Consider the following 25,737-nt stretch of genomic DNA (forward strand, 5'->3'; position numbering starts at 1 on the left):
AAACGAAATTTGATACATAGGCACTTGGGATAAAGGAAAATCAAACGCCAGTTTCAAAATTTGGCTTTCCGCATGCGCAGTGCCAACTTTTTTATTTATGGAAGAATTTAAATGAAATGTGATACATAGGCACTTGGAATAAAGGAAAATCTAGCGCTAGTTTCAATATTTTATTTTGCGAATGCGCAGTGCCAACTTTTTTTTATCTATGGAACTATTTAAGTGAAATTTGATACTTAGGCGCTTGGAACAAAGGAAAATCTAACATTAGTTTTAAAATTTAGGTATGCGCATGTGCAGTTCCAACTTTCTTATTTAGAAAAGCATTGAAATGAAATTCTTCGCATAAACTGAAATTGAAGTAGCACGTCAACAATGGATTGCCCATGTGCAACGCTATCTTTCATATTTGTGGGCGGATTTTGACGATTTTAACAGAAGTTGCATCTTACAAATGGGAAATGAATGCAAGTGGAAATGCGCTTTATGTAAATCGTTTACGATTACTTTTTAACTTGTTCTCTCTTCTTCCCTCTTCCTGCCATGTTTTCGTCACTTTTTACGAATAGCACTAGCACTACTGATTTTTAAAGATTCCCTACAAAACAATGGATCTTGCATGATAAATTATTTAGCCGTTCGTCCCTTTCGGTTATTGGGAATCTGAAATTTGAGTAAGGTAACTTATAAAATCAAAGTACCTTCGTTTGCTTGCCGCACCTTCTGTCCATGTCTTCCATTGCATCCAAGGTTCTTTATAGTAATGGGTATTGTACCTACGACAAAATACAGGGTCGCTAGATAGACCGGAAGCTCTCACGTTCAAACCGACCAAATATAGACATATTTTGAAGTTAAAAAGAATTTTCTTATACCTACAGGGTATTTGAGTGCGACCGCCGTTTTGAATGTTCTTAAAATGGTAATTATAGGTCTTGTCATACGTCATTAGAAAGCTAATTTTTTTCTCTTTCTTTCTACTTTATCTACATGATTTCTAATACTTTGACTGGAAATAAATTCTGTTAATACAGGGAATTGGGGAAAATACACCTAGTCAACCCTATACCTACCACGTACATAAAGTCGTGGTAATTCCTTTGCTCTCAGCACCTCCTATCCTTACATTCCCGTTCTGTAGCTGAAGAGGGTCAGAAATCCCTGAGCAGCCCTTGAGGGGTGAATTGCTACTGAGCACAAAATGGGGTTAACGCCTAAAATGACCAAATGGTTGTACGAAACATTCTGATTTTTCGTCTGAATTTCTGGCTCAAGGGGATGGGCTGTTTTGGGTTTTCGACGAGTATCTGTCTGTCTGTTTGGGCACGGTTAGATTTAATTTAATCAATCAATCTTTATTAGACCCAAAAATGGCAAAACCGTTTACAATGTAGCTACATACCAAAATGACAATTTTGTTCTCTTTTCTTGAATATCTCTTATCCACTTCTCACCTCTTCTCACTTCTGCTTCCTCCATGTCCTATCCATCTTCTCGCAATTCCATAACGTATGTTCTATGTTCTCTGCTTCCTCTTCACACCACCACACATTCTACATTTTTCTTCTTTTTCTTGTCTCCATTTCTCTTTTACTCTGTTGTCATTTCCACATCTGAATCACGCCATTATTTTAATATTTTGTTTCCCTTCCATAAATATATTGGTAACCACTCCCTTATTAGAACCTTGTAACTACTAAAACTGTCACCGTAGTCTTCTCTCCAGATCATTGCATCTTTGCCTCCTTCATTGGCCCGTATGAATAAAAGTAAGCAAATGCTTATACTTGCAAAATTCAAAGTAAATACTCGTAAGTGCTCCTTCGCACTGGGCGCCTTAGCAGCGCTTATAAGCAGAAGGACAGGACGCAGTGCAGCGCTGCTAAACCATGCTAAACAGACACGTATGAAGGGGCAGTTACGAGTATTTATTTTCAATTTAGCAAGTATAAGCATTTGCTTACTTTTATTCATACGGCCCATTATCTCTTTTACTTATAAGAAGAATATGTGAAAAAAGGGCAGGAGGGGTCGAGGAGAGCCTTTGTGAGCATGGATATTCGTAGAAAGGTCTTTCAGTTTCTTATAAGCTTTGTCAAAATGACGCGGGAAATTTCAATCTTTTAATTAATTTAATTTTAATTAATTTGAAAGATTTTGGCACTTTCGAGTGCTTTCTGGATATACCTCGCCCTGGAAAGTGCACCGATAGTTCTACATGGCGCTGGAAAGTACTCGAGCAAGGCACTAAAACACCGTGAAAAGCTTTCCAGAAAAATTAAAGACCTTTCCAAAGCTTTTTGAAGCTTCCCGAGACAATTTTGAGAATTCCAAATCTGGGTGCTCGACAGGACTGTATAAAATCTTCGCATTCCCAGAGCATTTCATGCCATTTGCGGACTTACGCAAGCCCATATTAGAGATATCAAATTTCAATTCTTTTGAGTATTTTCGAATGCTGTCTGGGCTCTCGAAAGTGCACAGAAAGCTCTCCATGACTGTGGAAATGATTTATTAAATATCTGGAAAGCGCTTTAGGTGTTTTGAAGATGTTAAAGGGCCCTGGAGAGCTTTGTCGAGCAATCAAAGGCTTTCGAAGGCCCTCTCAATTCTTTGAAGGTCCTTTCCGGGGTTCTCACCGTACTTTGGGTTGATTTCTACACATACTTTTCTCTTAAAGGGTCTCAGAAGGTTCATTTATAAATCTGGAAAGCACCTAAGGACTTAAAATGTTCTTGAAGGCGCGAAAGTTCCCTGAAAAGCTTTTCAGAACAATCAAATGTTATTGAAGGTCTATTTATTGCGTTCTATCGCCTTCTTAGAGCATATTTACTGAATCTGAGCCTTTTTTCTGTGCTTTTCCACAACTTTTGAGTACTTTCGAGTGCTTGTTAAGTGCATCTCTTTGTCGAAAGTGCACGTAAGGTCCTTCATGGCACTGGAAAAAAATCAAGGGGCACTTGAAAAAGTCTTTAGACGTTCTCAAAGGCGCTCTGATGCAATAAAAGGCTCGTAAGGGTCTTCTAAACCTTTTTTCAGAGGCAACTTGAGGATTCCAAATCCTTCTAGCCGCTTTTCAAGGAGTTTTTGACTTTCAAAGGCGTGTTTTGTGGTCCAAAGCCGGTTTTTCCACTGATCTGTGCTTATATGAAGCTTTAGTCATAGAATAAGTCAAACAATTAGCCGTCCGTATAATAATTTATTTAAATATATTTTGATTTGGTCGTTTGAGATAACACCCACGTAATGGGGTATTAATTTTGAAATTTGAATTTAATTTCTACTCACCCCTGCCCTCTCTTGCGACATTCATGCATTGTTAGGGATCAATATGACTATAGTTGAATAAAATGAAGTGGGATGTCACCACTATTACAATTTCAACTACTTTTCTTGCAAAGGGAGCGAATTCTTGTGTATTTTCATTGGTCTTTCTGAATATAATTCGATAAACTTCTTTGAGGTGTCGCCACTATTACAATTTTACTGTAAACTGAATCTATTTTACTTGTGACTTGGGAACTTGCATCAAATTTCACCCTTTGAATGTTGGTGGTTGGTCCATTCTGGGGAAGTCCAAATCCTGTTGTAATTGAGAGAACGTAGTCCTCTTCCTTATCTCTAGACCGCTTCATTCGAATATTCCCGTTTTGGAAACCGTTTGCGCTAAATTCGGCTCTGTAAATTCGCCCCCGGAAACTCACCTCTGGAACATTCGCTCCCAGGAAGATTCGCCCTCGCGGAAGGTTTGCCATCGGAAAATTTGCTGTCACTTATCTGGATCGGGTTCCTGCCGAGAGAGTTTTGCGACGGGGGTGAATTTTCCACGTGCGAATACTGAGGGCAAATATTTCAACGGCGAATACTTCTGGCGGCGACTCTTATCGGTGAGACATTGAGTTTCCTGTGGAAAATCTCGCGGGGCGATTTGTTTGGTGAGAATCTTCCGGGGGCAAATGTTTGGGAGCGAATCTTCTGGGGGCGAATTCTCCGAGAATAATATTCTGGGGGCAAATATTTAGCGAATCTTCTGACGGCAAATCCTACGAGGGCGGATTTTCCGTGGGCGAAATTTCAGGGGCAACTATTCAGGGGGTGAATTTTCGAGCGCGAATTTACAGAGACGAATCTTCTTACAACCTTAGAAGTAGTGCTGCAGGTCATTTTCTGTCAACCCGAAGAGTAGCTCCCCCAGTTTTTGTTTGACGGTCTCCAGAGTTTGAAATCGTGATCCCTTCAGCACCGATTTAATTTTTGGGAAGAGGGAAAAGTCATGTGGACTTAATCGAAAGATATTGCCGCTCATAGTGCCTACTGGTTGCCACAGGGCGCAGTATGACAAGGTAGGATGTCGTGATCAAGAAACCAATCGCCTTCCTTTCCAGAGTTCTAGGGCCTTCTCCTAAACTCTCTCACGTAAGGTGTTCAGAATTTCCATATAGCACCTACTGTTCTGGACGGCGCTTCTAATGTTGTATAGAAAACGATCACCATCCCCTTGAATTTGAATGCCTTTTTTCATCTTGGGCAAAGGAGTCCTTTTAATACTATTCCGAATTGGAAAAATAGACCATCCAGAAGGGTGCCTTATTTGACACTATTCCACACCTTACAGCATGCGAGAGAGAAGTTAGTGTTTCTGCCTTTATGACGGTAAGTTATTGAAGAGACTAAATACTGAATTCAACTAGATTAGTAGATGTACCCTGACCTTTAGTAGTGCATATCAATGGTTCTATTATTAGACGTAAATGTATTGGAAAGATTAGAACACTTGTTGACCTACTGGACAAGGGTAACATGCAAGGTGGAATATTTCACGACAAGGTCGCGGTAACCGATATTATATAATGACGATTAAAACTTCTCAAGAACTGGTGCACTTAGATACAGGGATGAACAAGCAACATTGGAATGCTATGAAATGGGGTGGTGCCAGTATACTTGAACACCCTGTACACGAACTATTAACTAATAAAGGCAATATTATTGTTATTATTATTACTAATTGATAAGTGTAATTTTTTGTACTCAATCGCTTCAGATAATTGAGATTATTCAAGCAGTTGTTGTACCGACGAATAGTGTAGTATATGTTTCACCATGGTTCAGTTCAGTGTGGACTTACCAGATATTGAAGTGAGATATTAAAAGTGGCTGTTGCCATCGGAGTTAATTTTGGGCTTAATTTCAGAATCTGTTAGCGTTGAATCCGAGGGTGGCAACGCATTCAACCTTACAACCCTCAGCTGTGACGAAGAGAAATAAGGAGCACTGGAAAAGAAATAAGGATAAGAAGTGCAATGTAAGTGGAACCCCAATCCTTTTTTGAACATTCCACTAAAGCCCTTCTTCATAGAGTTGCGTTTCGCACTTTGAGAATAATTTTGATGACATCAAACCGACGACATTGAGTGAGCGTGGCGCGCTGAAGGAGGCGGCAAGATGTTTAAAGTGCGCGGACGCACCGTGCCAAAAGTCCTGTCCTACGCAACTTGACATTAAATCGTTTATCACGAGTATAGCTAACAAAGTAAGTGCTTATCTACATGACTGAATGACTGCGTAATATGTTATGCGTATGGATTTTTTTGTACTCTCACAATCACACGTTCCTAAATAATTGTCAAGACGACTAAAGGCTCAAATGATCCCCAAAATAAACGAAAAAAAGGTTGCTAAGGTGTTTTAGTTGAATTAAGATCGAATTGGTAAAAAAACTGCATGGTAATCAATTGCCAAACTTTGCATTTTGCACTTTTCAGATAATATTTGGATCCATCTAGACACTCAAAATATGTAAAGTTGAGTTGAATAACGAACAAAATGATTTTTATTTATTTTTCTATTGTTCTATTGTGCCGTCTCCACTCTTGCAGACTTTTCTTTTCATATTCTCTCCCCTCTTTCAGATCGTCTACTCATCTTCTTCCTCCTTTCCTTGTACCCCTCACGGTTCCTTCGATCATAACTCTTCATACAAAGCACTTCGCTATTCCTTTTCTTAGATTAATGTCTAACTTGCTGCACACTATTCTACTTTTCCTACCAATGCTTCTTTTGCCATTCCAATGCGTGTCAATATTTCTTTCCAGCTCCTCCAATCATCTCTTATAGTTGTTTCTAGATATTTACAGCTTTCTATCTGTTCCAGCATTTCATCTTTCACATACACTTGCGTTTCTTCTGCCGCTCCAATTCTCTTTTTCTCATTTATAACTAAATCACATTCCTTTCCCCCATCTTCAACAGGAGATGGTCACCAGCAAACCGAATGGACACAACTCTTTTTCTCCCGTAGTTACGCCCTTATTACCTTTCCAATACTTTGAACTTTGACTTAAATAATGTTGGTGATAAGGGACACCCCTGTGGCACGCCCTTACGAAGTTAAAACGAATTCGTTCTGTTTCCGCTCACTCTCAATGCTACCTGCTGCCCGGTGTGCAACTTACTCATAAGCCTTCTATCCTTCCAAGCTACACCTTTCTCTTTTAAAATGGCTCACAGAACATAATGAAATGCCTTTACCAGGTCCACGAACACAAACTCAGATTTCTTCCCTTTTCCATATATCTTTCACATGTTGTTCTTACACATCCAACCGCATCTTTTGTTCTCACCCTTCTTCTAAATCCAAATTGGTCTTCTGCCACATTTTCTTCCATTATCTTCTCTAGCCTTTTATGTAACACTCTCAACAATATTTTCGCTGCAGGCTGATTGACTAAAATTTATGCTAGTCAGCCAACATCGCTAGAGAACTTGCGACAAAGAATAATTGATGAATGTCGTCAAATCACCCCAGAAGTTTTGCAAAATGTACGGGAAAGGTTTGAACGAAACCTGTATTATTGTATGGAAGTCGAAGGCCAACATTTTCAACATTTACTTGATTGATTTTAGCTTTAAGCACTTAAAATAAAACTGATTTAAATCTTAAGAGTTATGATCTACATAAAAATACTTTCAAAATAAGGTATCACTCGACCTCCCCCATTCGATTTAAAATTTTGGGGGCACTTGTCACCCCCGCTATGGCATTACCCCCAGGGGGGCGAAACTAGCAAAAAAATGGTTCCCCCTTGGATCAAAAATTGACGGATCCGAGGATTTTTTCGTAAATGTTTTGAGGTCCCCAAAATAGGCTCTGTTTCGTTTTCAAATGGCCACCCTGTATAGTAGCTATAGGTGTATTATGACGTCATCCTAAGTACGTTTACATAGCATCATGCAATCAATAGAAAATACGTACGTAGGCAGCCATACAGACAGTGCTGCATTAGGGTAGGATACCCTAAAGTCACTAAATATAGAAAGTACCGCAATCCATTGGGGTCGTATGTTAGAGAGAGAACGCATGATTTTTGACCAAAAATGGCGGAAGTTACCAGATTCTAGTAACTTTAATGTTAGGGATTGTTCCACCTGTTTGGAGATATCTGTATATATTTTTATAAAACATGACAGTACTATGAAGTTAGGTTATAAAAGATTACAGCTATTCAGATTTTATTAATTTGTCAATTTTTTTAAGTTGGCAGCAAATTTTCCCAAAAATGGTGGATGATTGCGGTACTTTCTATATCTAGTGACTTTAGGATACCCATTCCATCAACGACATCTATTGACCATACTAAAAAAATGTTTCGGTAATAAATTATAGGACAGTTGCATTGCCTTTATCAGCATTAGTGATGATTATTTCTGGATGGCCTTTAAACATTGTTTGGTTTTTTAAAGATATTGTTAAATTTAGATTGATATTATAATCATTATGTAAATAGATGGTTAAAAGTTTAGTGATTTCTGAGCTATATAATGGGAACTCAACTTCTATTTTATATAGAGACAGATCATTGATATTTGTAGTTTAGAAATTGAAAATGGTACCGTTGAAAAGCTAAAAAAGCCCAAAGTTGAGCACAATTGTTATGGCAGAGACCTACTTCTGCGAGGTCCTAATAGATATGGGAAAAATAATTAAAGGCCTAGGAGGCAGATTTTGAACTGTAGATAATGGCGAAGTAAAGTAGAATATAATGAAATAAGATACAATCGTAATTGTGAATAGTATTCTTATCTTATTTTTTGTTTATTTATTAATTCGAGATGATAATTGCAGAATTGAATATATGACGTGATTATAATTAAATAAACACATTTCGTCAAACTTCTGTGGAATATTTTTTAGTGGATTTTAAGACATGTTGTGAAATTCAGGATCTTTTCTAAACGCAAATTTTCTACCTTGAAGTATTTATCAGCTAGACCACCCCACCCATCCACCTGGCAACTTCTGGAACTTACCACGATAAAGTTCTTAGTCATCATCTGAAGTTGCGTGGCAAGCAAAACGAAGGGTTACTCAAAAAATGCTGTTCTGAGGATATGCATTTTCATCCCTAATACGATAATATCAAATAAGGTGATATCCCTTGGCGCGACATCCCATTTTTTAAGCCTTTCTTTTTTTGCAAGTGGTGAAAGTGTAGCATATGGGTCAACAAAATTTTTGGAAACCTTTACCCAACGCGACTTCTCATCCCAACCTAAAATCAAAGCTTTGAACCAGTTCTACTCATATTTTCAAGATTTGTTCTGCCCACGCTCGGCATTGCCCAAGCGTTTAATCCAGAAACTACTTCTCTTCCGGAAAAGGTATGTCGGGATCAAAAAGTCAAACCCTTCCCAAATTGTCTGCGCGTATTCGAGGTTCCGCGTCAATGCACAAGCTGGTATTCTCGGCCTTAGACAACTTAAAACCTCAAAACCCTCCTGAGGAACCTTCTCCAGACTTTGATGATGCAAAGGAGGATGACGCAAGTGTTCTTTGTGAGCACCTTTCAACTGCTAAGAAAATCTGGGCTATGACTGGGTATTTAGTTACACTTTAATCTTTCCAAAAGAGAGAGGGAGAGAAAGTAAATGACGAAATACCATTTTAGAATTACTATGGTGCGGCCAAGGCAATCTTTTCCGACAACCCCCTGGGAATCACCTGCGGTATGGTCTGCCCGACCAGCGATTTATGCGTGGGCGGTTGCAATTTGTACGCAACGGAAGAGGGTCCCATAAATATCGGCGGTCTTCAGCAATTCGCGACCGAGGTTTGTATGCGCGGGACGTGCACAACGACATTCAAGCTACTCCCTTCCAGATGTTCAGTAAAATGATGGTCAAGCAGATAAGGGACCCGAAAACGCCAAGACCGAAGCATCCGGATAGCAAGATCGTGCTGTTCGGTGCCGGACCGGCGTCCTTGTCGTGCGCTACGTTCCTGGGCCGGCTTGGGTATGATGATATAACGATTTACGAGAAGGAAGACTACTTGGGTGGCTTGAGTACGTCCGAAATTCCGCAGTATCGGCTTCCGTTGTCGGTTGTCAATTTTGAGATTAGATTGGTTGAAGATTTGGGGGTGAAAATTGTGAGGGGGCGGTCGCTGTCGACCGATGATTTGACGGTGCAGCGCGTCCTAGATGATGGGGCTAAAGCAGTTTTCGTTGGTATCGGCTTACCGCAGTCGAAACCGATGGGGTTATTCGAAGGGTTGACGGCCCAAATGGGATTTTACACTTCCAAATCGTTTTTACCGGACGTGGCTCGCGCGAGCAAACCGGGGATGTGCGCTTGCAAGGCGACCTCGGGCACGTTGCCTCGGTTGCATGGTAATGTAATTGTGCTAGGTGCTGGTGATACCGCCTTTGATTGTGCCACATCCGCGTTGCGTTGCGGTGCTAAGAAGGTCTTCGTGGTGTTCAGAAGGGGCTTTAGTAACATTCGCGCCGTTCCCGAGGAGGTATCATTGGCTATAGAGGAGAATTGTGAGCTGATCGGATTTTTATCACCGCACAAGGTGAACGTTAAAGGAGGAAGGATAAGCTCGCTCACATTTAAACGCACGGAACAAACAGACGAAGGAAAATGGGTTGAGGACGACGAACAGTTAACCACCCTCAAAGCAAACTTCGTGATATCCGCCTTCGGTTCCAGCTTGTTCGACGAGAAGAGTGGGTATGATAAATTCGCCCTTCTAATCGCTAACACCATCTATCTTTAGTCATTAACGCGTTACTCCCGCTGAGCTTGACCGAAAGCAACCTCCCCACTGTAGATTTAACCACAATGCAAAGCTCGCACCCTTTAGTTTGGTGCGGAGGAGATTTGGGCGGTGTCGCCGAAACCACCGTCGAATCTGTGAACGATGGCAAAACCGCCGCTTGGTACATGCATTGCGCCTTAGAGGTACGTAAAGCTCTCAGTCCGTCCCGTTCCAAACCCTAAGTTTTAGGGGCTTCCGGTAACCACAAAACCGGCACTTCCACTGTTCTACACGGAGATCGACAACGTGGACATTTCAGTCGAGTGCTTGGGGCTCAAGTTTGAAAACCCATTCGGCTTGGCTTCGGCGCCTCCTGCGACTAGTTCCGCCATGATCCGTCGCGCATTCGAGCAGGGCTGGGGTTTCTCCGTAACCAAAACGTTTTCGCTCGATCAAGACCTGGTGACGAACGTATCGCCTAGGATCGTACGCGGTATTACTTCCGGCGCTAATTACGGCCCCCAGCAGGGATCCTTCTTGAACATTGAGCTAATTTCGGAGAAGGAGGCGATGTACTGGTGCAAAAGCATCTCCGAGCTGAAGCGCGACTTCCCTACGAAGGTAATGAGAGGATACTGGCCCAGTTGAGTTAGTCGAGAGTTTCAGATCGTTATTGCCAGCTTGATGTGTCCTCACAATGAAAGTGACTGGGTGAAATTATCACTCATGGCCGAGATGGCGAACGCGGATGCGTTGGAATTAAACTTGTCCTGTCCACATGGGATGGGGGAATCCGGAATGGGGTTGGCGTGTGGAAGGGTGAGTCTCTAATTTTAGCTTAACCCCATCGCTATTGTTGTGCTTCAGGATCCTGACAAAGTTAGAGATATTGCACGGTGGGTCACAAACACCGTGTCGATTCCGGTATTTGTAAAACTAACCCCAAATATCACTGACATTGCCGAACTCGCTACTGCTGCATATGAGGGTAAGATTTTAGCATTCAATTTCCTAAAAAACCAGTTACTTAGGTGGCGCTAGTGGTGCCTCGGTCATAAATACAGTCTCTGGATTGATGGGTGTCAAAGGCGATGCGACGGCTTGGCCTTCGGTCGGATTCGAAAAAAGAACCACGTACGGAGGTGTAAGTGGCAACGCCATAAGACCCATCGCGTTAAAAGCGGTATCGAGCATAGCACGCGCGCTTCCAGGATTTCCAATACTAGGTAAATCACTAATTTCCTGGAACATTAAAGTTAGAGTTGCTTTAGGCATGGGAGGGATAGATTCGGCAGATGCCGCCATGCAATTCATACAGTGTGGAGCATTCGCAGTTCAAGTGGGAAGCGCGGTGCAGAACCAAGACTTTACTCTCATTAATGACTATTGCACCGGTTTAAAAACGTTGTTATACTTAGAGAACAAATTCCCGAAATGGGACGGGCAGAGCCCTCCAACTTCTAAGCACCAGCTGGGGAAGCCGGTGGTTACCATTTACGGGAAAGACAACAAGGTTTACCTAACAAAGTTGTTGGTCGCATACTCATCCCCATTTCAGGTACTCCCACATTTTGGACCTTATCGTCGCGAACGCGAGGAGAAACTGAAGGAGTTAAGAACCGCACCGAAGGAGAACGGCGAAGTGATTAGTAATGGTGACCACGAAGCTAACCTTGTCAAAAACGGCGAGGTGGTTAAACTTAAAGATGTAACGGGACGCGCAGTACCACGTATTGGCACTTACAAACAGTTAGACTTGCAAATGCAGGTTGTTGCTCTCATTGACGATGTAAGATCATAATTAATTTCAAAGAAAGTCTTTGGTCAGCGTTTATCTTATAGGACATGTGCATCAACTGCGGAAAGTGCTACATGGCTTGCAATGACTCAGGGTACCAAGCTATAGAATTCGACCCAGAAACTCACGTACCCCACGTGAATCAGGATTGCACCGGTTGCAATATGTGTTTGTCTGTCTGTCCCATTATCGATTGCATTCAGTATGTACCAACATGTCCCTATTTCATTTTTTTAATGTCTCTATTTCAGAATGGTGCCAAAAACGATTCCGCATTTAATTAAGAGAGGCGTATCCAAACAGACGTTATCGCTAGTGCATCCTTTACAATAGTTTATCTCTAAACATACTTTTTTTAAGTTAAATAAAACTGTTTTTTTGTTGTATCACATTTTGAACCTTTTCCAGTGTATCGTCACTGGTTGTTGGATCAGAAGATAAAAAGTTTACAACCATATACCAACCTATTCAGTTTGCCGTTGGACACCCTGTATGAATAACTATCGCCGTCAGAGCAATTTTTCTCTTGGTTAGTCCCTACGTGAATAATCATTGTCCAATCTCCCCTAAATTGCACTTAACTTGGCTACCCTCATTACTTTTGCTTAAGGAAATCGTCTATAGTCTACAGACTAAGAAGCGATATTTAAGGGATGAAATTCACCCACTACTTTAGCCTACGAAGAAGACCAAATTTAAAAATGATTTCCTTACAACCTGAGAAGTATACTAAATAAAGTAGTATGAGATACAGAATAGAGATTAACTTATACAGAGTATTCTTAATAGAGAAAGAGATCAAAAGTCGGATAATTCCTCTTCGGTTGTATATTCAGAGGTGTGGTCCGAGATCTGCTGTATTGATGTTGTTGGGTACGAAACACCATCTTCGCTTGCAACTATCGGCGGTTGTTGTTCTTCAAAATTGGTACCAACTGTTTGTGTTGGAAGTGACTCGTAGGCATTACGGCAGCAGTTACAGAATTGTGATTGATTTGATATTGGTTCGGTCACAGTCAACTGGCGTATAGCCCCACAGTAGCAGCTGCTCACATCTGACAAGTCAAAGGATGACACACAGTGCAAGTCGTAAATGTACCTGTAGCTTAGATGGCATAGGAAGGAAGTCAGTAGAAGAAGTAGGGCAATAGACGCCCCTGTCACCTGAAGCAAAGTACTAAGAGCTTTCTGTTGACGCGCAAGAATTCACTTACAAAAACGACGTAAAAGAAGTGGCCAGCTTTTGACCTTACGGGAATGATTTCTGTGTTGCACATGTGATAGATTGCCAAGGTCGGTTCGTATTGATTTCCATCAACTGCTGTAGTTGTCCATCCATCATCGCACGTGCAAAATCCGCTATCTTCGTTCATCTTTCCATGGTTGCAGCGAATGTTCGGCTGTGGTCGCGTTACCGATACCCTTGGCCCGACTTCACCTCTCCAAAGGTCCTGTTGCAACTCTTGTAAGTCTTTTAAGTTTATATCCTCTAAGTCTCGGCACTGGTTATTGAGCGGTACATAGGACTTAAAAAGAAGGCCGTCCATTTTGTGAGAGGAACACGTTGATGCTTACCACGTCAGGTAGTGACTTGTCGGGATCTGCTACACATAGCGGAACCTTTTGGCAACGTCTCCATTTGCAATTGAAGTAATTACGCGCGCCCAAATACTTCATCTGACAATTCACCGGTTCGCACTCGCTTAGTGGGTCCAGATCCACAGTGTCGCATTGGGTCGTATTTTTATCTCCGCAGTAATCTAAAATTTAAGCTGATATTAATTTTCGCCTCAAAAATCTGTTCACCTAGCAGTTCTGCGGTAAATTGCGTAATCAGCGTGTTGAACTGTATGTTAACGCTGGTCTCACTGGAGTTATAGGTTATTGAAACAAGGCAGTGTCCAAATCTGTTGTGCAAGTACTGAAACATTTATTAATAGAGAAGAGGTTTTCCTTCACGTTTACCAGTGTTGGAGAAATTAGCGAGATGTTCTTCGCGGAGTGCGGTGCTAACCAGCCCATATCCCCTCCGATCAGTTGCATCGTGCGGCAGTCCATATCGTTCGGTGCAAACACCTCGCAGCATTTTACCATCTTGGCGTAGATGTGGTAGTTGCTTTCGCACAAATTTTCAACGGTTACGTCTGAAATGTTACTACAGGAGACTAGGAATAAACTAAAAACTTACAAAGGATCATCGCCATGTCGCCTCTGGATATTGTTGCCAAACCAGAATCCTGCAGTAATTGAAATTTGAAATGGATATGAGTTGAAATGGAGCGACTTACTTTAATTACAATCTTGGTTTCTAATAATTTTATGTATAATAAGAGGTAGAATAATATAAGCATGTAACTGACATGATTGTAGTGACATTTGCCAGTTTTGACACTAATGCTTGATCTCCAAACGAGTTGCTTGGATATACTCAATTAATCCTTCACTCGGTGCCATTGTGACCGAATGCGAAGACCTTCCACAGGTTGGAGAGGACCGTCCTTCTCATTAGACCCTGGGAAAGTGCAGAGGCACGTCTCTAGGTTAACCAAGGTGATAGCCGTCTTATACGGGCTCCTGGATGACACAACCACCATCTTGAAGCGCCTCCAGAGGCAAAGTCCTGGTTTCAGGACGAGCCTATGGAGGATGTTCGTCCTCAGAGAGGAGCTTGGTACGGTCTTCCTTGCATTTGGTGTCGGTGAAGCGGTCGCTGGGGCATTCTTCCCCAACTTAACCCGGCATCCCACTGCGGGTCCTATAGGTTTCGGAATCCGCGATCCACTGACTGGGACTACCACGTGCTGAAAAAGTCAGAGCGGTTGAATGGGCCACCTTTGCTCTGTCGGAAAGCAGGGCAGGTGGAAGCGGCTGCCGCATTAGTAGACGAGGCCATACCAGCATCAAATGAGGACAGCTGCAAACCTTGGTGGAAACCTTGAAGTAAGGAGGTTTTCAGGATATCAGGTTCGTATCGTCATTTCCTCTAAAAAATGGCGGAGAAGACCATTACACTCATTCCAAGATGCTCATAGGGCTGGCATATCCACGGAGACGACTCTTCACACGCTTGTGTGCAAGGTGGAGGGGAGGGGAATGTCTATCAGGGGGGGGGGTAGCCCTGGGAGCGTTCTTAGATATCGGGGGTGCGTTTAACAACAAGTTCGAAAGGTTGAGAGACTCGCCCATTTGGGAGTCACTGGAGCCACGAAAACGACGCCAACTTTGGTCATGGAGGCACTTCTGGGAGTACAGCCTTTACAGTTGGTTGTGGAAGCACGGGCTTGGAAAGCTTCTACACGGCTAAACGATTGGGAGGAGTGAAATGATCGCGGCCGGCTAGGGGAAATCAAGTATCATTTTTGGTGTCAAATTCAGATTAATTCACGTTAATGCAAACTAATTCAAACTAATCCATACAATTTCCGAGGAGGAAGCAAATTGAGTTGCATCTAGAAAATAGTTAAGTTTCAAGTGACGAATAATGTATCTCAGTGTACGCGAGATAAAATCGATACCCCCCTCCCCTTTGGGAGGGCGTAAGGCTGTAGCGAAAATGTAATGGCCGGGAACTACGGTTGTGATAATGATACCTGCCAAATTTCTAGTCAATCCGTCAATTCCTGTGGGCGTAATCATGCCAAAAAAGGTCGAAAGGGTTCTAATAGTGTCAAAACCAAGTTCAAAATTCCTTTTGGCTGTGTTGATCAGGTGTAGGTAGATTTATTTAACCACCTTACCCACTAAAACTCTTCTTCCAACCCGGTAACAGCCGTTACGCATTTCTTCAGGGTGAGCTAACCTAGGCTAAACTCGTACGCATGTCTAGGACTTCCGAGGTTTCCTAGACGTGCGGTATCGATGCTATTCGATAGTCTTGATGAGAGTACGGGTCATTAAAAAGCATCCGGGCTCTCCTAGACGAGTGGAACCGATGTCATTCGATAGCACTCGACGTGACGAATCAAATGATACCCTGTGCGCATGTCTGGGATTTCCGGATTCATTCACGTGAATTCGAATTATTTCACATTACCTAATTCAAATTAATTCACGTGAATTATTTCACATTAATTCAAATTAATTCACGTGAATCCAAATTATATACCGTTAATTCAAATGATATCCCGTTAATTCCAATTATTTCCCGTTAATTCTAATTAATTCACACTAATTCAAACTAATTCACGTTAATTCTAGTTAATTCACGTCAATTCAAATTAATTCACATTAATTCAAATTATATGCCGACCTGCGTAGCTCAGATGAGCTTACGTAAGAAGCTCTAACTTTGACTACAAGGGGCCTGGGTTCGAATCCCAGGTAAGGCATGGCGGTTTGTGATTGTATAGTGGGTTGAGTGGGAAGAATAGCAAATTGCTAACAGTCCGCCCACTATAAAATAAAGGCAATAAAATAAAAGGCAATAAAAATATCCCGTTAATTCAAATGATATCCCGTTAATTCCAATTATTTCCCGTTAATTCTAATTAATTCACACTAATTCAAATTAATTCACGTTAATTCTAGTTAATTCACGTTAATTCAAATGAATTCAGAGGAGTGTACACAAAAAGATCAAAGTTGTTTCTACCTAGGAGGCAGACTTGGGCACGGACGGATCTGGGAGGAAACCCTCAGATCCTCCTAACCCCTCCTCGCAAGAAGTGCTGTCTTACTAAGACCAAAGAGATATATTTAAAGTCATTCTCCCGGACAAGGAGCAGTGGCTGGGCTCAGATTCCTCAAACCTGAGGGGCTCGTGCGGTTTACAGACGAGTCCCTAACAGAAACAGGAACGGGCATGGGAATATTATACTATTATAGAAAAATTGTTTTAATCCCATTATTGGGAACCCTTTTCACGCCCTAAAGAAATATTTAAGATGAAGTCCTTCACTATTTAATCTTCTTTCACTTGTGTTAACCAGTCATTTAGGATTAGAATTGTTTTCAAAATTGTTACCTTTATTTCAAAGAAAGAAGATATCTTAGGATGGGCTCCTTGCAAACAAAAATCACTACCCTGTCAGTACCCAAAAGTGCATTTAAACCTTCATGTATTACTGTCAGTAGAAATTCATGATATGTACTAAAAAAAATTTCATTTTTGATCCCTTAAATTCATGCGGTGCTAGCAAGGCATTCTTGTAATATTAACCGAACCCTTCATTCTCAAAAGTTGAATGCGAATCGCTGAAAAACCTAATTTATATCGAATCGATCAAGTGTTGAGCTTTTATTTAATTTAATTTGTAAACTAACAAGAAGGGAAGAGTAAGAGCTTAAAATTTGAGGATTAACGCGTTCAAATTCTCAAAAATGTATGAATCGACTTTTTAATTGTGTACTCTTATTGGCCAAAGTGATGGAAGGTAAATAGTGCAGTCTTAGATTACGAACGGTGAAGTTTTCCCTTGTAGTACGTATTAATTCTATCTATTTTTAAAGTTAGTAAATAGAATGGTAAAAAATAACCTATCGGTGACAGCTGATCATCTTTTTTCTTAAAAATAACGGGATGGACGTTGTAAATGTTACATCAAGGAGCGAAAATTGAGAAATTACAACAAGAATCAAAGCGTGAGACCCTTGCGGCCCCAAGGCAGATTACCTACTAATTTACACGGAATTGTAACCAAAACGGGGAAAAAACCGTGCAATTTAATCCCCGAAGTATCGCATAATTATAAACTGAGGCTCCCCATTTCTTTCTTAATTAAGTGTCGTTTAAACCGTCCACTCAACATCGTAATTTTTGCAGAGTCGCGGGAGCGGATGAATTAATTTGACAAATTTTCCGAAGGGCAAGTATCGATACGTTTCGAAAAAGATAAAAGAGCTTTTTTGTTTGTTTTCAGAAAATATAAAAGACCTTTCATAATCTTTCATAAATGTATCCATGAACTCGATATCATTATAGAGTATAACATCCTGAGTATTTTGTTCAAAGCTCAACATAGCTGTAACTGTCATGAGCTTTCAAGTATAAAAAGCTCGTGCAGTAAGCTTTTAAACTTCACGCATGAACAAGTCGCCTGTCCCGTCAGAACAACTAACATCATCCCCTTTATACAGCGCGAGCCGAAGTTTTTATCACACAATACCATGTTTATTCCCGATTTAAGACAACGCTAATTGTCCCGAGGACCTACTTACCTCGAGCAAAACTCCGATCGAGCTTATGAAACAAGAATTTTAGATAAAAGGGGACGCTTTTAAGTTAGAGAACGCGTGAAACAATCAAAACTTTTTTTCCTTCCGTCTAACTAGCATATCTTATATACACATATACACCATTATAGATTTTTTTCAAGTTAGGGAAGATTGGAGCTCACCAATTTTGTCATGCGCAATATTTATGTATATGAACTTTGGAAATTCGTTTTTTATTTTACAGGTCCACTATACATTGACTTGAGGGTGAAAAAAAGCGAGGGTGGCTTCGTTAGGGTAAAAAAATACTAGATTTGCATTCTGAAAACCTTCTAGGAATTTTCCTTTTCTTTTGTTCATTTTTATGCTCATCAGAAGAATGCATCTAAAATAGGACTGTACCGAAATTCTGCTCCTCGACCCGAATCCGCGGACTTTTTAATTGCCCTACCACAAAATTTTATTTCGTGATCAGCTGCTGTACAAAAAAAATATTCCGTGACCGTTTGAGGGTGAAAAAAACAAGGGTAGTTTAAGGGTGCAAAAAAATGAAGGGAGATATTTTTTATGAATGCTCAATTGCATTGTGAGGTTTCGATCACCGGCAAGGGGAATCAATCGATAATTTCGATTTCTGGTGCTTCCGGGTTGGACTAGGTTAGTTGCACTCTTACCTTGAGTTTATGCGGTGCTTGCTAAAAAATTGGGGCAAATTCTTCGGCTTTTTTTTTCCTTTACCGTTTCGAGTTGTATGTACGGTTTGTGTGCGGATTATCTACAAATGTGGGATTGCTCTGCAAACTTCGCGAAAGCGGTGGCGCTGATGATGTTCGTTTATGGCTTTGTGTGTAATAAACAAAATAATTAAGGGTTAATTATGCCATTTAAAGTGAACGTTGATGCAGCGCGGAGGCAGATGAGGGATCGATAACGCGAAGTGTCACGCGGGTAGGGTTGATTAGCAGCGGCAATGAGGGGCGGTCCAGACGCCTCGCGCCGCCGCCGCCGGTAGCGTCGCGGTACCACCCCCACCTCGCAGTTACAAAATGGATACTGCGCTATTCCTACGCCGAGAGAAGACACTTATAATTAGAAAAATTCAGATCGAAGCTCATCTTTAAACAACTTTCGGTGAGAATCTACCACTTACACAGAACGAAGAGGAAAACTTATTTTCCCCCCAGTCTCCTTTGAGTGGAAAACAACCTAAACAATTTAAAAGAAAAAATGTCCCAAGATGCTCACGTTGACCCCGTCTCGTGAAAAACATATTTTTTTTATTATTTAAGCATAAATATGCGATGGACGTTGTTTTTGCCTCACGTGTGGCAATAAATTTACTCACTAAAGGCTGTACGTTGAAAATTTTTAATGCCACATAATTGGAGAGGGTACGATAACATCGTATGCGCATAGGAATTAATTTATTTAGTTTCTTAAATGTCTCAAGACGTTCGCTGAATTTCATTCGCATATTCCACGAGGCAGGGACAACAATGAAAATTGCGTAGTCTGTACGTGACAATCGCCAGTTACGTTTAATTCTGAATTTCCTTTTAATTTTGTTGAATTTCTGTCGCTCGCGTGGAAAATTGCTTGTGGTTTAACGAAAACGAGGATAAGTTTATCAATAATATTTATTTCCTTTTTTTTATTGCTACTACGGAGCGATAGTTAGCACTCGTGTCAGTTTAATGCAGCACATGCTAACTAAAAACATGTGCTTTATTCACCACATGGTGCTTTCCTTTAAGAAGCAAAAGCGCATCCAAAATTCTTATTTTCCGCTTCTTCTATAGTAAAGCTCATGCAAGAAATTACTGGGGAAAGCACTGTTTACCAGCTGCCTCAAAAAATTAATCTAGTAGATCAGGAAAAATTAAAGGGTAGTACCCACCAGTAAGTGACCTATGCAAGAATAAGACAAATAGATGTACAACCAACCTAAGAATTATTGTAAACTTACAATGCAATTTAAATGGAACTATAATCTTTCATGTTCCGTTTTAACTGCATGAAACCGGGCATGAAACATTAAAGATCAGCTCTTTGAAGGTTACGTTTGAGGTCTAGTACCACCAAGAACTAAATTGTCAAGTAAAAAACTTGAAATTTAAGGGTATTTTTAGCACATGTACAAGATAGCCATCGTACAAGGGGTGAAATCCAACCTGGACGTAACAAAAAATTCATTTAACATTCTCACAAAAAAGGTTTCGAATTCTAATACATCTATAGAGATTAAGTTCTAGTTAATCGCTAGTAGCTTAAAAAAATTGCGCATTACATCACCCCAAACTATAAATTCCATTAAAAGGTTGCGATTACTGTACAGCAACACAAAAAAGTGTTTTTATTGGTCGTGTAAGACGGAAAAATCCGCACTTGAGCTAAAAACGCGTACGAAAAAGACTTTCGAATTTAAAAAGTATACTATTAAGAATATAGCAATCGTCTAAAGCGATGAAATACCTCATGAATAAGAACAATTCCTTTAACATAACAAAAGTTTCGAATTATAATTCGTTTGAGACGGTCAGTCTAAGGGGGTGGAATCCACTCTTGAGCTTTAACAAAATTCATTTAGCACCCATACAAATGTTTCAAATTCTGATTCCCTTTAAGGTAACCATTTATCTCTAGTACCTTAAAAACTAGAATTCATTTAGCAACCGAATAAGGGGGTGAAATCTGCCCTGAAGAATTCATTTAACACTTTCAAAAAGGTTTCGAATTTTAATAGCTCATTTATCACCATTAGGTATCATAAAAAAATTAAAACTCATTTAGTGACTGTCTATAAGAGACTGAAATCCAACCTTTGTCATTTAACACTCCCAAAAACAAGTTTTGGAGTTATACCTCTCCTTAGTACCATAAAAAATCAAATTCCTTAATTTCGCAACCTGCTAGGAGGGTAAAATCTGTCTTCAAGTCAATTAACACTCTCACAAAAAATATTTGACAAAATTCATTTAACATCGGTATCAAAAACTAGTTGTAAATGCTATCCTGTAGCTAAAAAAGATGTGGCACTCACGTCTAAGGGGGTGAACTTTGCCCTTAAACTTAGAGTGACTGTCAGGACACACTGCCGGATTCCGATGACCTGAGAATGAAGATCATTGTGTCGAGCTTCAAGGAGAAGCAGAAATTCAGAACGCCATGGCCGCAAAGAAGAGTTTCGAGGAAAAGTCATCGGGAAAAAGTGAAAAGGAAAAGAAAGAATTTCCTTAAAAGTGCCACCAATGTAGAAAGAAAGGACACATGGCTAAATTTTGCAACCAGAAAGGGAAGGTAAACGTAAATAACGTGGAGGCTACAATGATATATTCTAAAGCCTTTGGAGGATTTCTCAAACATGGGAGAAGCAATCGGTATATTGACAGTTGTATTACTTGTAAGTATTGTAATTAAATATAATTTATTTCTGCAAGTCATTACATTATTATGACAACATCAAGACACCAGTAACTTGATACTTTTTACATAATAATAATCTATACTATTATACATCTTCCCTCACAAGTTTAGCCTTTCTGGTTGTTTTATAGTTCTGCCTGAACGAGTAGTTAATTTTGTATTTGTCTCTGATGGTACAAATGAGGGACTATGTTTACAAATTTCAGGCTTAGGTACAACACGGACGTCACTATCAGAAGATTCAGTGCCTGAACAAGATTCAGGTTCAAATGATGTGTCAGTCACTTTAAATGCGTTTTGTGACGGTCTTATATCTACGCGATTTCTTCGTATAGTGTTGCCCTTATAATCCTGTAACACATATGATCGTGGATTCTCATGCATTCTTTCAATTTTGGCGGGTTCCCAAATTTTGCGTTTGTGATTTAACACAGTCACATCACTACCTTCATTAAGTGGTTTTAACGTTTTAGCTGTTCTATTGAAATAGTTTTCATTGAGCTCTCGCTTCTTAAGCATTTTTTGAGTAACACTTTCGCACAACTTAGGCTGTCGTAAATCACAAGTGATTGGAACTTTAGTCTTACAATTCCTGCTATTTAAGAGCTGTGATGGAGAATATCCCATCCCTTTTAATGATGAATTGCGATAGTTCAACAAAGCGCAACTTAATTCGCCTTTGCCTTCCTCTAAAGATTTTTTAAGCAGATTCTTAGCAATCGATACTGCTTTTTCTGCTAATCCGTTTGAACGTGGATATTCTGGACTACGTGTAACAAGAGTAAAATTCCAATCTTTTGCAAATTCCAAGAATTTCTCACTGTTATACGGCACATTATCAGTAAGAAGTATATCAGGGGAACCAAACCTTGCAAAAACTGTTTTAAGTTCACAAATTACAGACTCTGCACATTTATTCTTAATAGGTAAAACTTCTAACCAGTTTGAGTATGCGTCAAACAACACACAATAGCTTTGATTAGCATAAGTAAAAATATCTGAACCTACACGTTCCCATGGTCTTTCAGGGATTGGATATGACAATATATTTTGTTTAGGGTTTTTTCTGGCAAATTTCTCACATATTTTACAACTTTTAATATATGTCTCAATATCTGTTGTAATTCCAGGCCAGTAAAAAACTTTTCTGGCTTGAGATTTTGTTTTTTCCATACCTAAATGGCCTTCATGCAGTAATTTGATCATCTCTAACCTTAGCTTACGCGGAACTACTAACTTATTTTCTAAGAATAACAAATTTTCAAACACAAACAATTTTTCCTTAAGTTTATGATAGACTCTGATATTATCTGGAATTTTACATTTTTGATCAGGCCAACTATTGTTAATAAAGTAAAGAACTTGACTTAGTTGTCTATCTTTCATTGTTTCATTAGCAAATTGTTGAATTCTGTCTTTGGACATAGGTAGGGTTCGGATAACTGAGTGTACCGCAAACTCTATGTCATTGTCTGTCCGGGGTGATGTTTGTCTCAAAAATGCACGAGACAAAGCGTCAGAGATATACATATATTTTCCTGGCCTATATTGTATGTTAAGATCATATTTCAGTAATTTCAATCGCATTCTTAAAATTCTCGGTGATGCTGACTGAAGGTCTTTTTTAAATATTGCCTCTAACGGTTTATGATCACTATGTATTTTTGTGGGCATGCCATAAATGAAATAATGAAATTTTTTTACAGCAAAAAGAATAGCCAGAGTCTCTTTTTCAATTTGAGCGTAAGCTTGCTCAGTTTTTGTCAAGCTGCGAGACGCAAACGCTATTGGCCTACCTTGTTGCAATAGACAGGCTCCCAGCCCATCTTTAGATGCATCAGTTTCAATTTCGATTGGATATTGTGAATTAAAATAGCACAACACAGGAGCGCTAGTGAGCAAATATAATAAATTATTGAAAGAATTTTTATGCTCATCTTTCCATTCAAAAGTTACATCATTTCTGGTCAAATTTCTCAAAGGAGCAGTCAATTTGGAAAGATTAGGTATAAATTTTTCCACGTATTTTACCATCCCTAAGAATCTTAAAACATCAGCCTTGCACTGTGGAAGAGGCATTTTTAAAATTGCTTCAATGTATTTTTTGTTTGTTTCTATGCCTTTCTTTGAAAAAATCTGTCCCATAAATTTGACACTCTCCTTTTTGAACTGTATTTTGCTTTTGTTGAATTTTATATTATATTGAGATGCTCTTTCCAAAACACCCTTCAAATTTTGGTCGTGTTCAGCTTCTGTGGATCCAGTAACAATTAAATCTTCAAAATATAAACCCACTCCGGGTAAGTCACCAAAAACCTCAATATTTTTTTTTTGAAATACCTCAGGTGCTGAACACAGCCCAAATGCTAGTCTCTTAAATTTGTATCTCCCAAAAGGAGTACCAAAGGTCATTAAATCAGAGCTATCGTTATCTAGCTCAATTTGCCAATAACCGTCTTTCATATCTAGTACGGTAAAGACATTCCTTTTAGATAAGTTTACAGCAATGTCATCACAAGAAGGAATCAAAAAATGTTCCCTCTGGATAGCCTGATTCAAGTCCCTGGGGTCAAGACACAATCTTAGGTCACCATTTGTTTTTTCAACAATCACCAACGGATGTACCCATTGTGATGGTTTATCAACCTTTTCAATAATACCCTTGGACACAAGATCACACAACTTATTCTGTAGTGGTTTTAACAAAATATGTGGGACACGCCTAATTGCATTTATTTTAGGCTTAGCATTTTCTTTCAAAGTTATGTGATGTTGTGTAGGAAACTTTCCTAACCCTTCAAAAACATGCTTATACTTACTAATCACATCATCTATAGATCTAAACAACTTTTGATTTGTTACTGAATCTAGTCTTTTTAGTAACTGTAAGTCTGAACATTCTTGCACTCCCAGAAGAGGAATTTGATCTGCAGCCTTCACCACTATAAATGTTACTTGTTGGTGACAGTTTTTTACAACACAATCTAGTTGAACTTCACCTAAAGTTTTCAATTTAAAGTTCGGGTCGCCATATGATATTAACGTAATATTACTCTTCTTAATTACGGAATTTGGTGCAACTTTCTTCAGAATACTTAAAGGTAATGTGCTTACCTCTGCCCCAGTATCTAATTTAAAAACAACAGGTTGTCCATTAACTAGCACTTCTTTCGTCCACATTGTTTCGGAGTTCTGGTGTTCTGATTTCCTTCCAGACACTGAGCTTACGTAGAACTCAAATTCGCTACTGGTTTCACTACTGATATCGGATTCTGTATTCTTCTGTTCAATTTCCTTCAACACATTATGTACTCTCTTCTTATATTTCTTACTTGTGGGAGGATCAGGATCCCTTTTTCCACTCGTACTAGAACACACTTTGGCGAAATGATCACGGCCTTGACATTTGGCACATGTTTTTCCTATAGCTGAACACCTATTGGGAAATTTGTGCCAGTATCCACACATTTTACACGTTTTCTTCTGATTACCTAAAGTAGTAGTGGCTCGTACAGCATCTACTTTAGTTTCATTATCTAGGATTTTCACTTGATCTTTGCTCGTTTCTGTCGCTCTACAGAAATTAATTGCTTTTGTTAACGTAAGGTCAGCTACTTGCATTAATCTCTCCTTACTAGACGTCTCTCTCAATCCTATAACAATTCTATCACGAATCATTTCATCCTGATCTTTATATCCGGTAGTTTTGACAGCTTTCCTAAGTTCCGTCAAAAAACTATCAAACGATTGTCCCTCCTTTTGACATATTGTGTTAAATTTTGCCCTTTCAAATATGACATTTCGCTGTGGCGCACACTGATCATCAAATTTCTTCTGGATTTCCGCTAGGATCTTTTCTTTGCCTGCCTCAAACGTAAAACTATTAAACAAATCCAGTCCGTCATCTCCAATTAACGACAAAAAACATGCGATCTGCACATCCTCATCTTTACTGTCTAGGTTTGTTGCCTTTGAAAACAACGTAAACTTCTGAGAAAACCTCTTCCAATTCTCAGATATATTTCCATCTAAGACAAGCGGGTCGGGTGGTTTGAAATAGTTTTCCATTTTGGCACTATAAGCGGCACTTTTTATCAAGGTCAAGCAAAATCCCAGACTAAAATCAAGCTTGAAAATTACTATTCATATACCTATACGCCTTCACTACGCAGGTTCACTGGCTACCTGACACCATGTATTACTTGTAAGTATTGTAATTAAATATAATTTATTTCTGCAAGTCATTACATTATTATGACAACATCAAGACACAAGTAACTTGATACTTTTTACATAATAATAATCTATACTATTATAC

The 25,737-nt window shown here is 39.7% G+C and overlaps 2 protein-coding genes across 3 annotated transcripts; one reads left to right on the forward strand and one right to left on the reverse strand.

Annotated features, from left to right (window-relative positions):
- The first annotated feature begins 5,030 nt into the window (after positions 1-5,030).
- LOC116178541 (dihydropyrimidine dehydrogenase [NADP(+)]) lies at positions 5,031-12,234 on the forward strand. Of its 2 annotated transcripts, XM_031498062.1 has the most exons (14): positions 5,031-5,139; positions 5,195-5,305; positions 5,360-5,533; positions 8,949-9,110; positions 9,161-10,013; positions 10,064-10,248; positions 10,295-10,666; positions 10,712-10,864; positions 10,913-11,033; positions 11,077-11,271; positions 11,317-11,558; positions 11,604-11,834; positions 11,888-12,045; positions 12,095-12,234. In XM_031498062.1, the coding sequence occupies exons 1-14, from the start codon at positions 5,104-5,106 to the stop codon at positions 12,174-12,176; spliced, it is 3,075 nt and encodes a 1,024-aa protein (XP_031353922.1). In that variant the 5' UTR covers positions 5,031-5,103; the 3' UTR covers positions 12,177-12,234. The 2 variants fall into 2 exon arrangements, with proteins under 2 accessions (XP_031353922.1, XP_031353921.1); XM_031498061.1 differs by having other exon boundaries at positions 11,317-11,834.
- Positions 12,235-12,629: 395 nt separating this feature from the next.
- On the reverse strand, positions 12,630-14,214 carry LOC116179389. The gene is made up of 7 exons (XM_031499178.1): positions 14,132-14,214; positions 14,032-14,080; positions 13,809-13,987; positions 13,650-13,764; positions 13,419-13,603; positions 13,058-13,369; positions 12,630-13,007 (listed from the first exon to the last, which is right to left on the reverse strand). The coding sequence occupies exons 1-7, from the start codon at positions 14,192-14,194 to the stop codon at positions 12,642-12,644; spliced, it is 1,269 nt and encodes a 422-aa protein (XP_031355038.1). The 5' UTR covers positions 14,195-14,214; the 3' UTR covers positions 12,630-12,641.
- Positions 14,215-25,737: the final 11,523 nt, after the last annotated feature.

Source organism: Photinus pyralis, unplaced genomic scaffold (assembly GCF_008802855.1).
Source record: "Photinus pyralis isolate 1611_PpyrPB1 unplaced genomic scaffold, Ppyr1.3 Ppyr1.4_LG8, whole genome shotgun sequence".
Classification (NCBI taxonomy): domain Eukaryota; kingdom Metazoa; phylum Arthropoda; class Insecta; order Coleoptera; family Lampyridae; genus Photinus; species Photinus pyralis.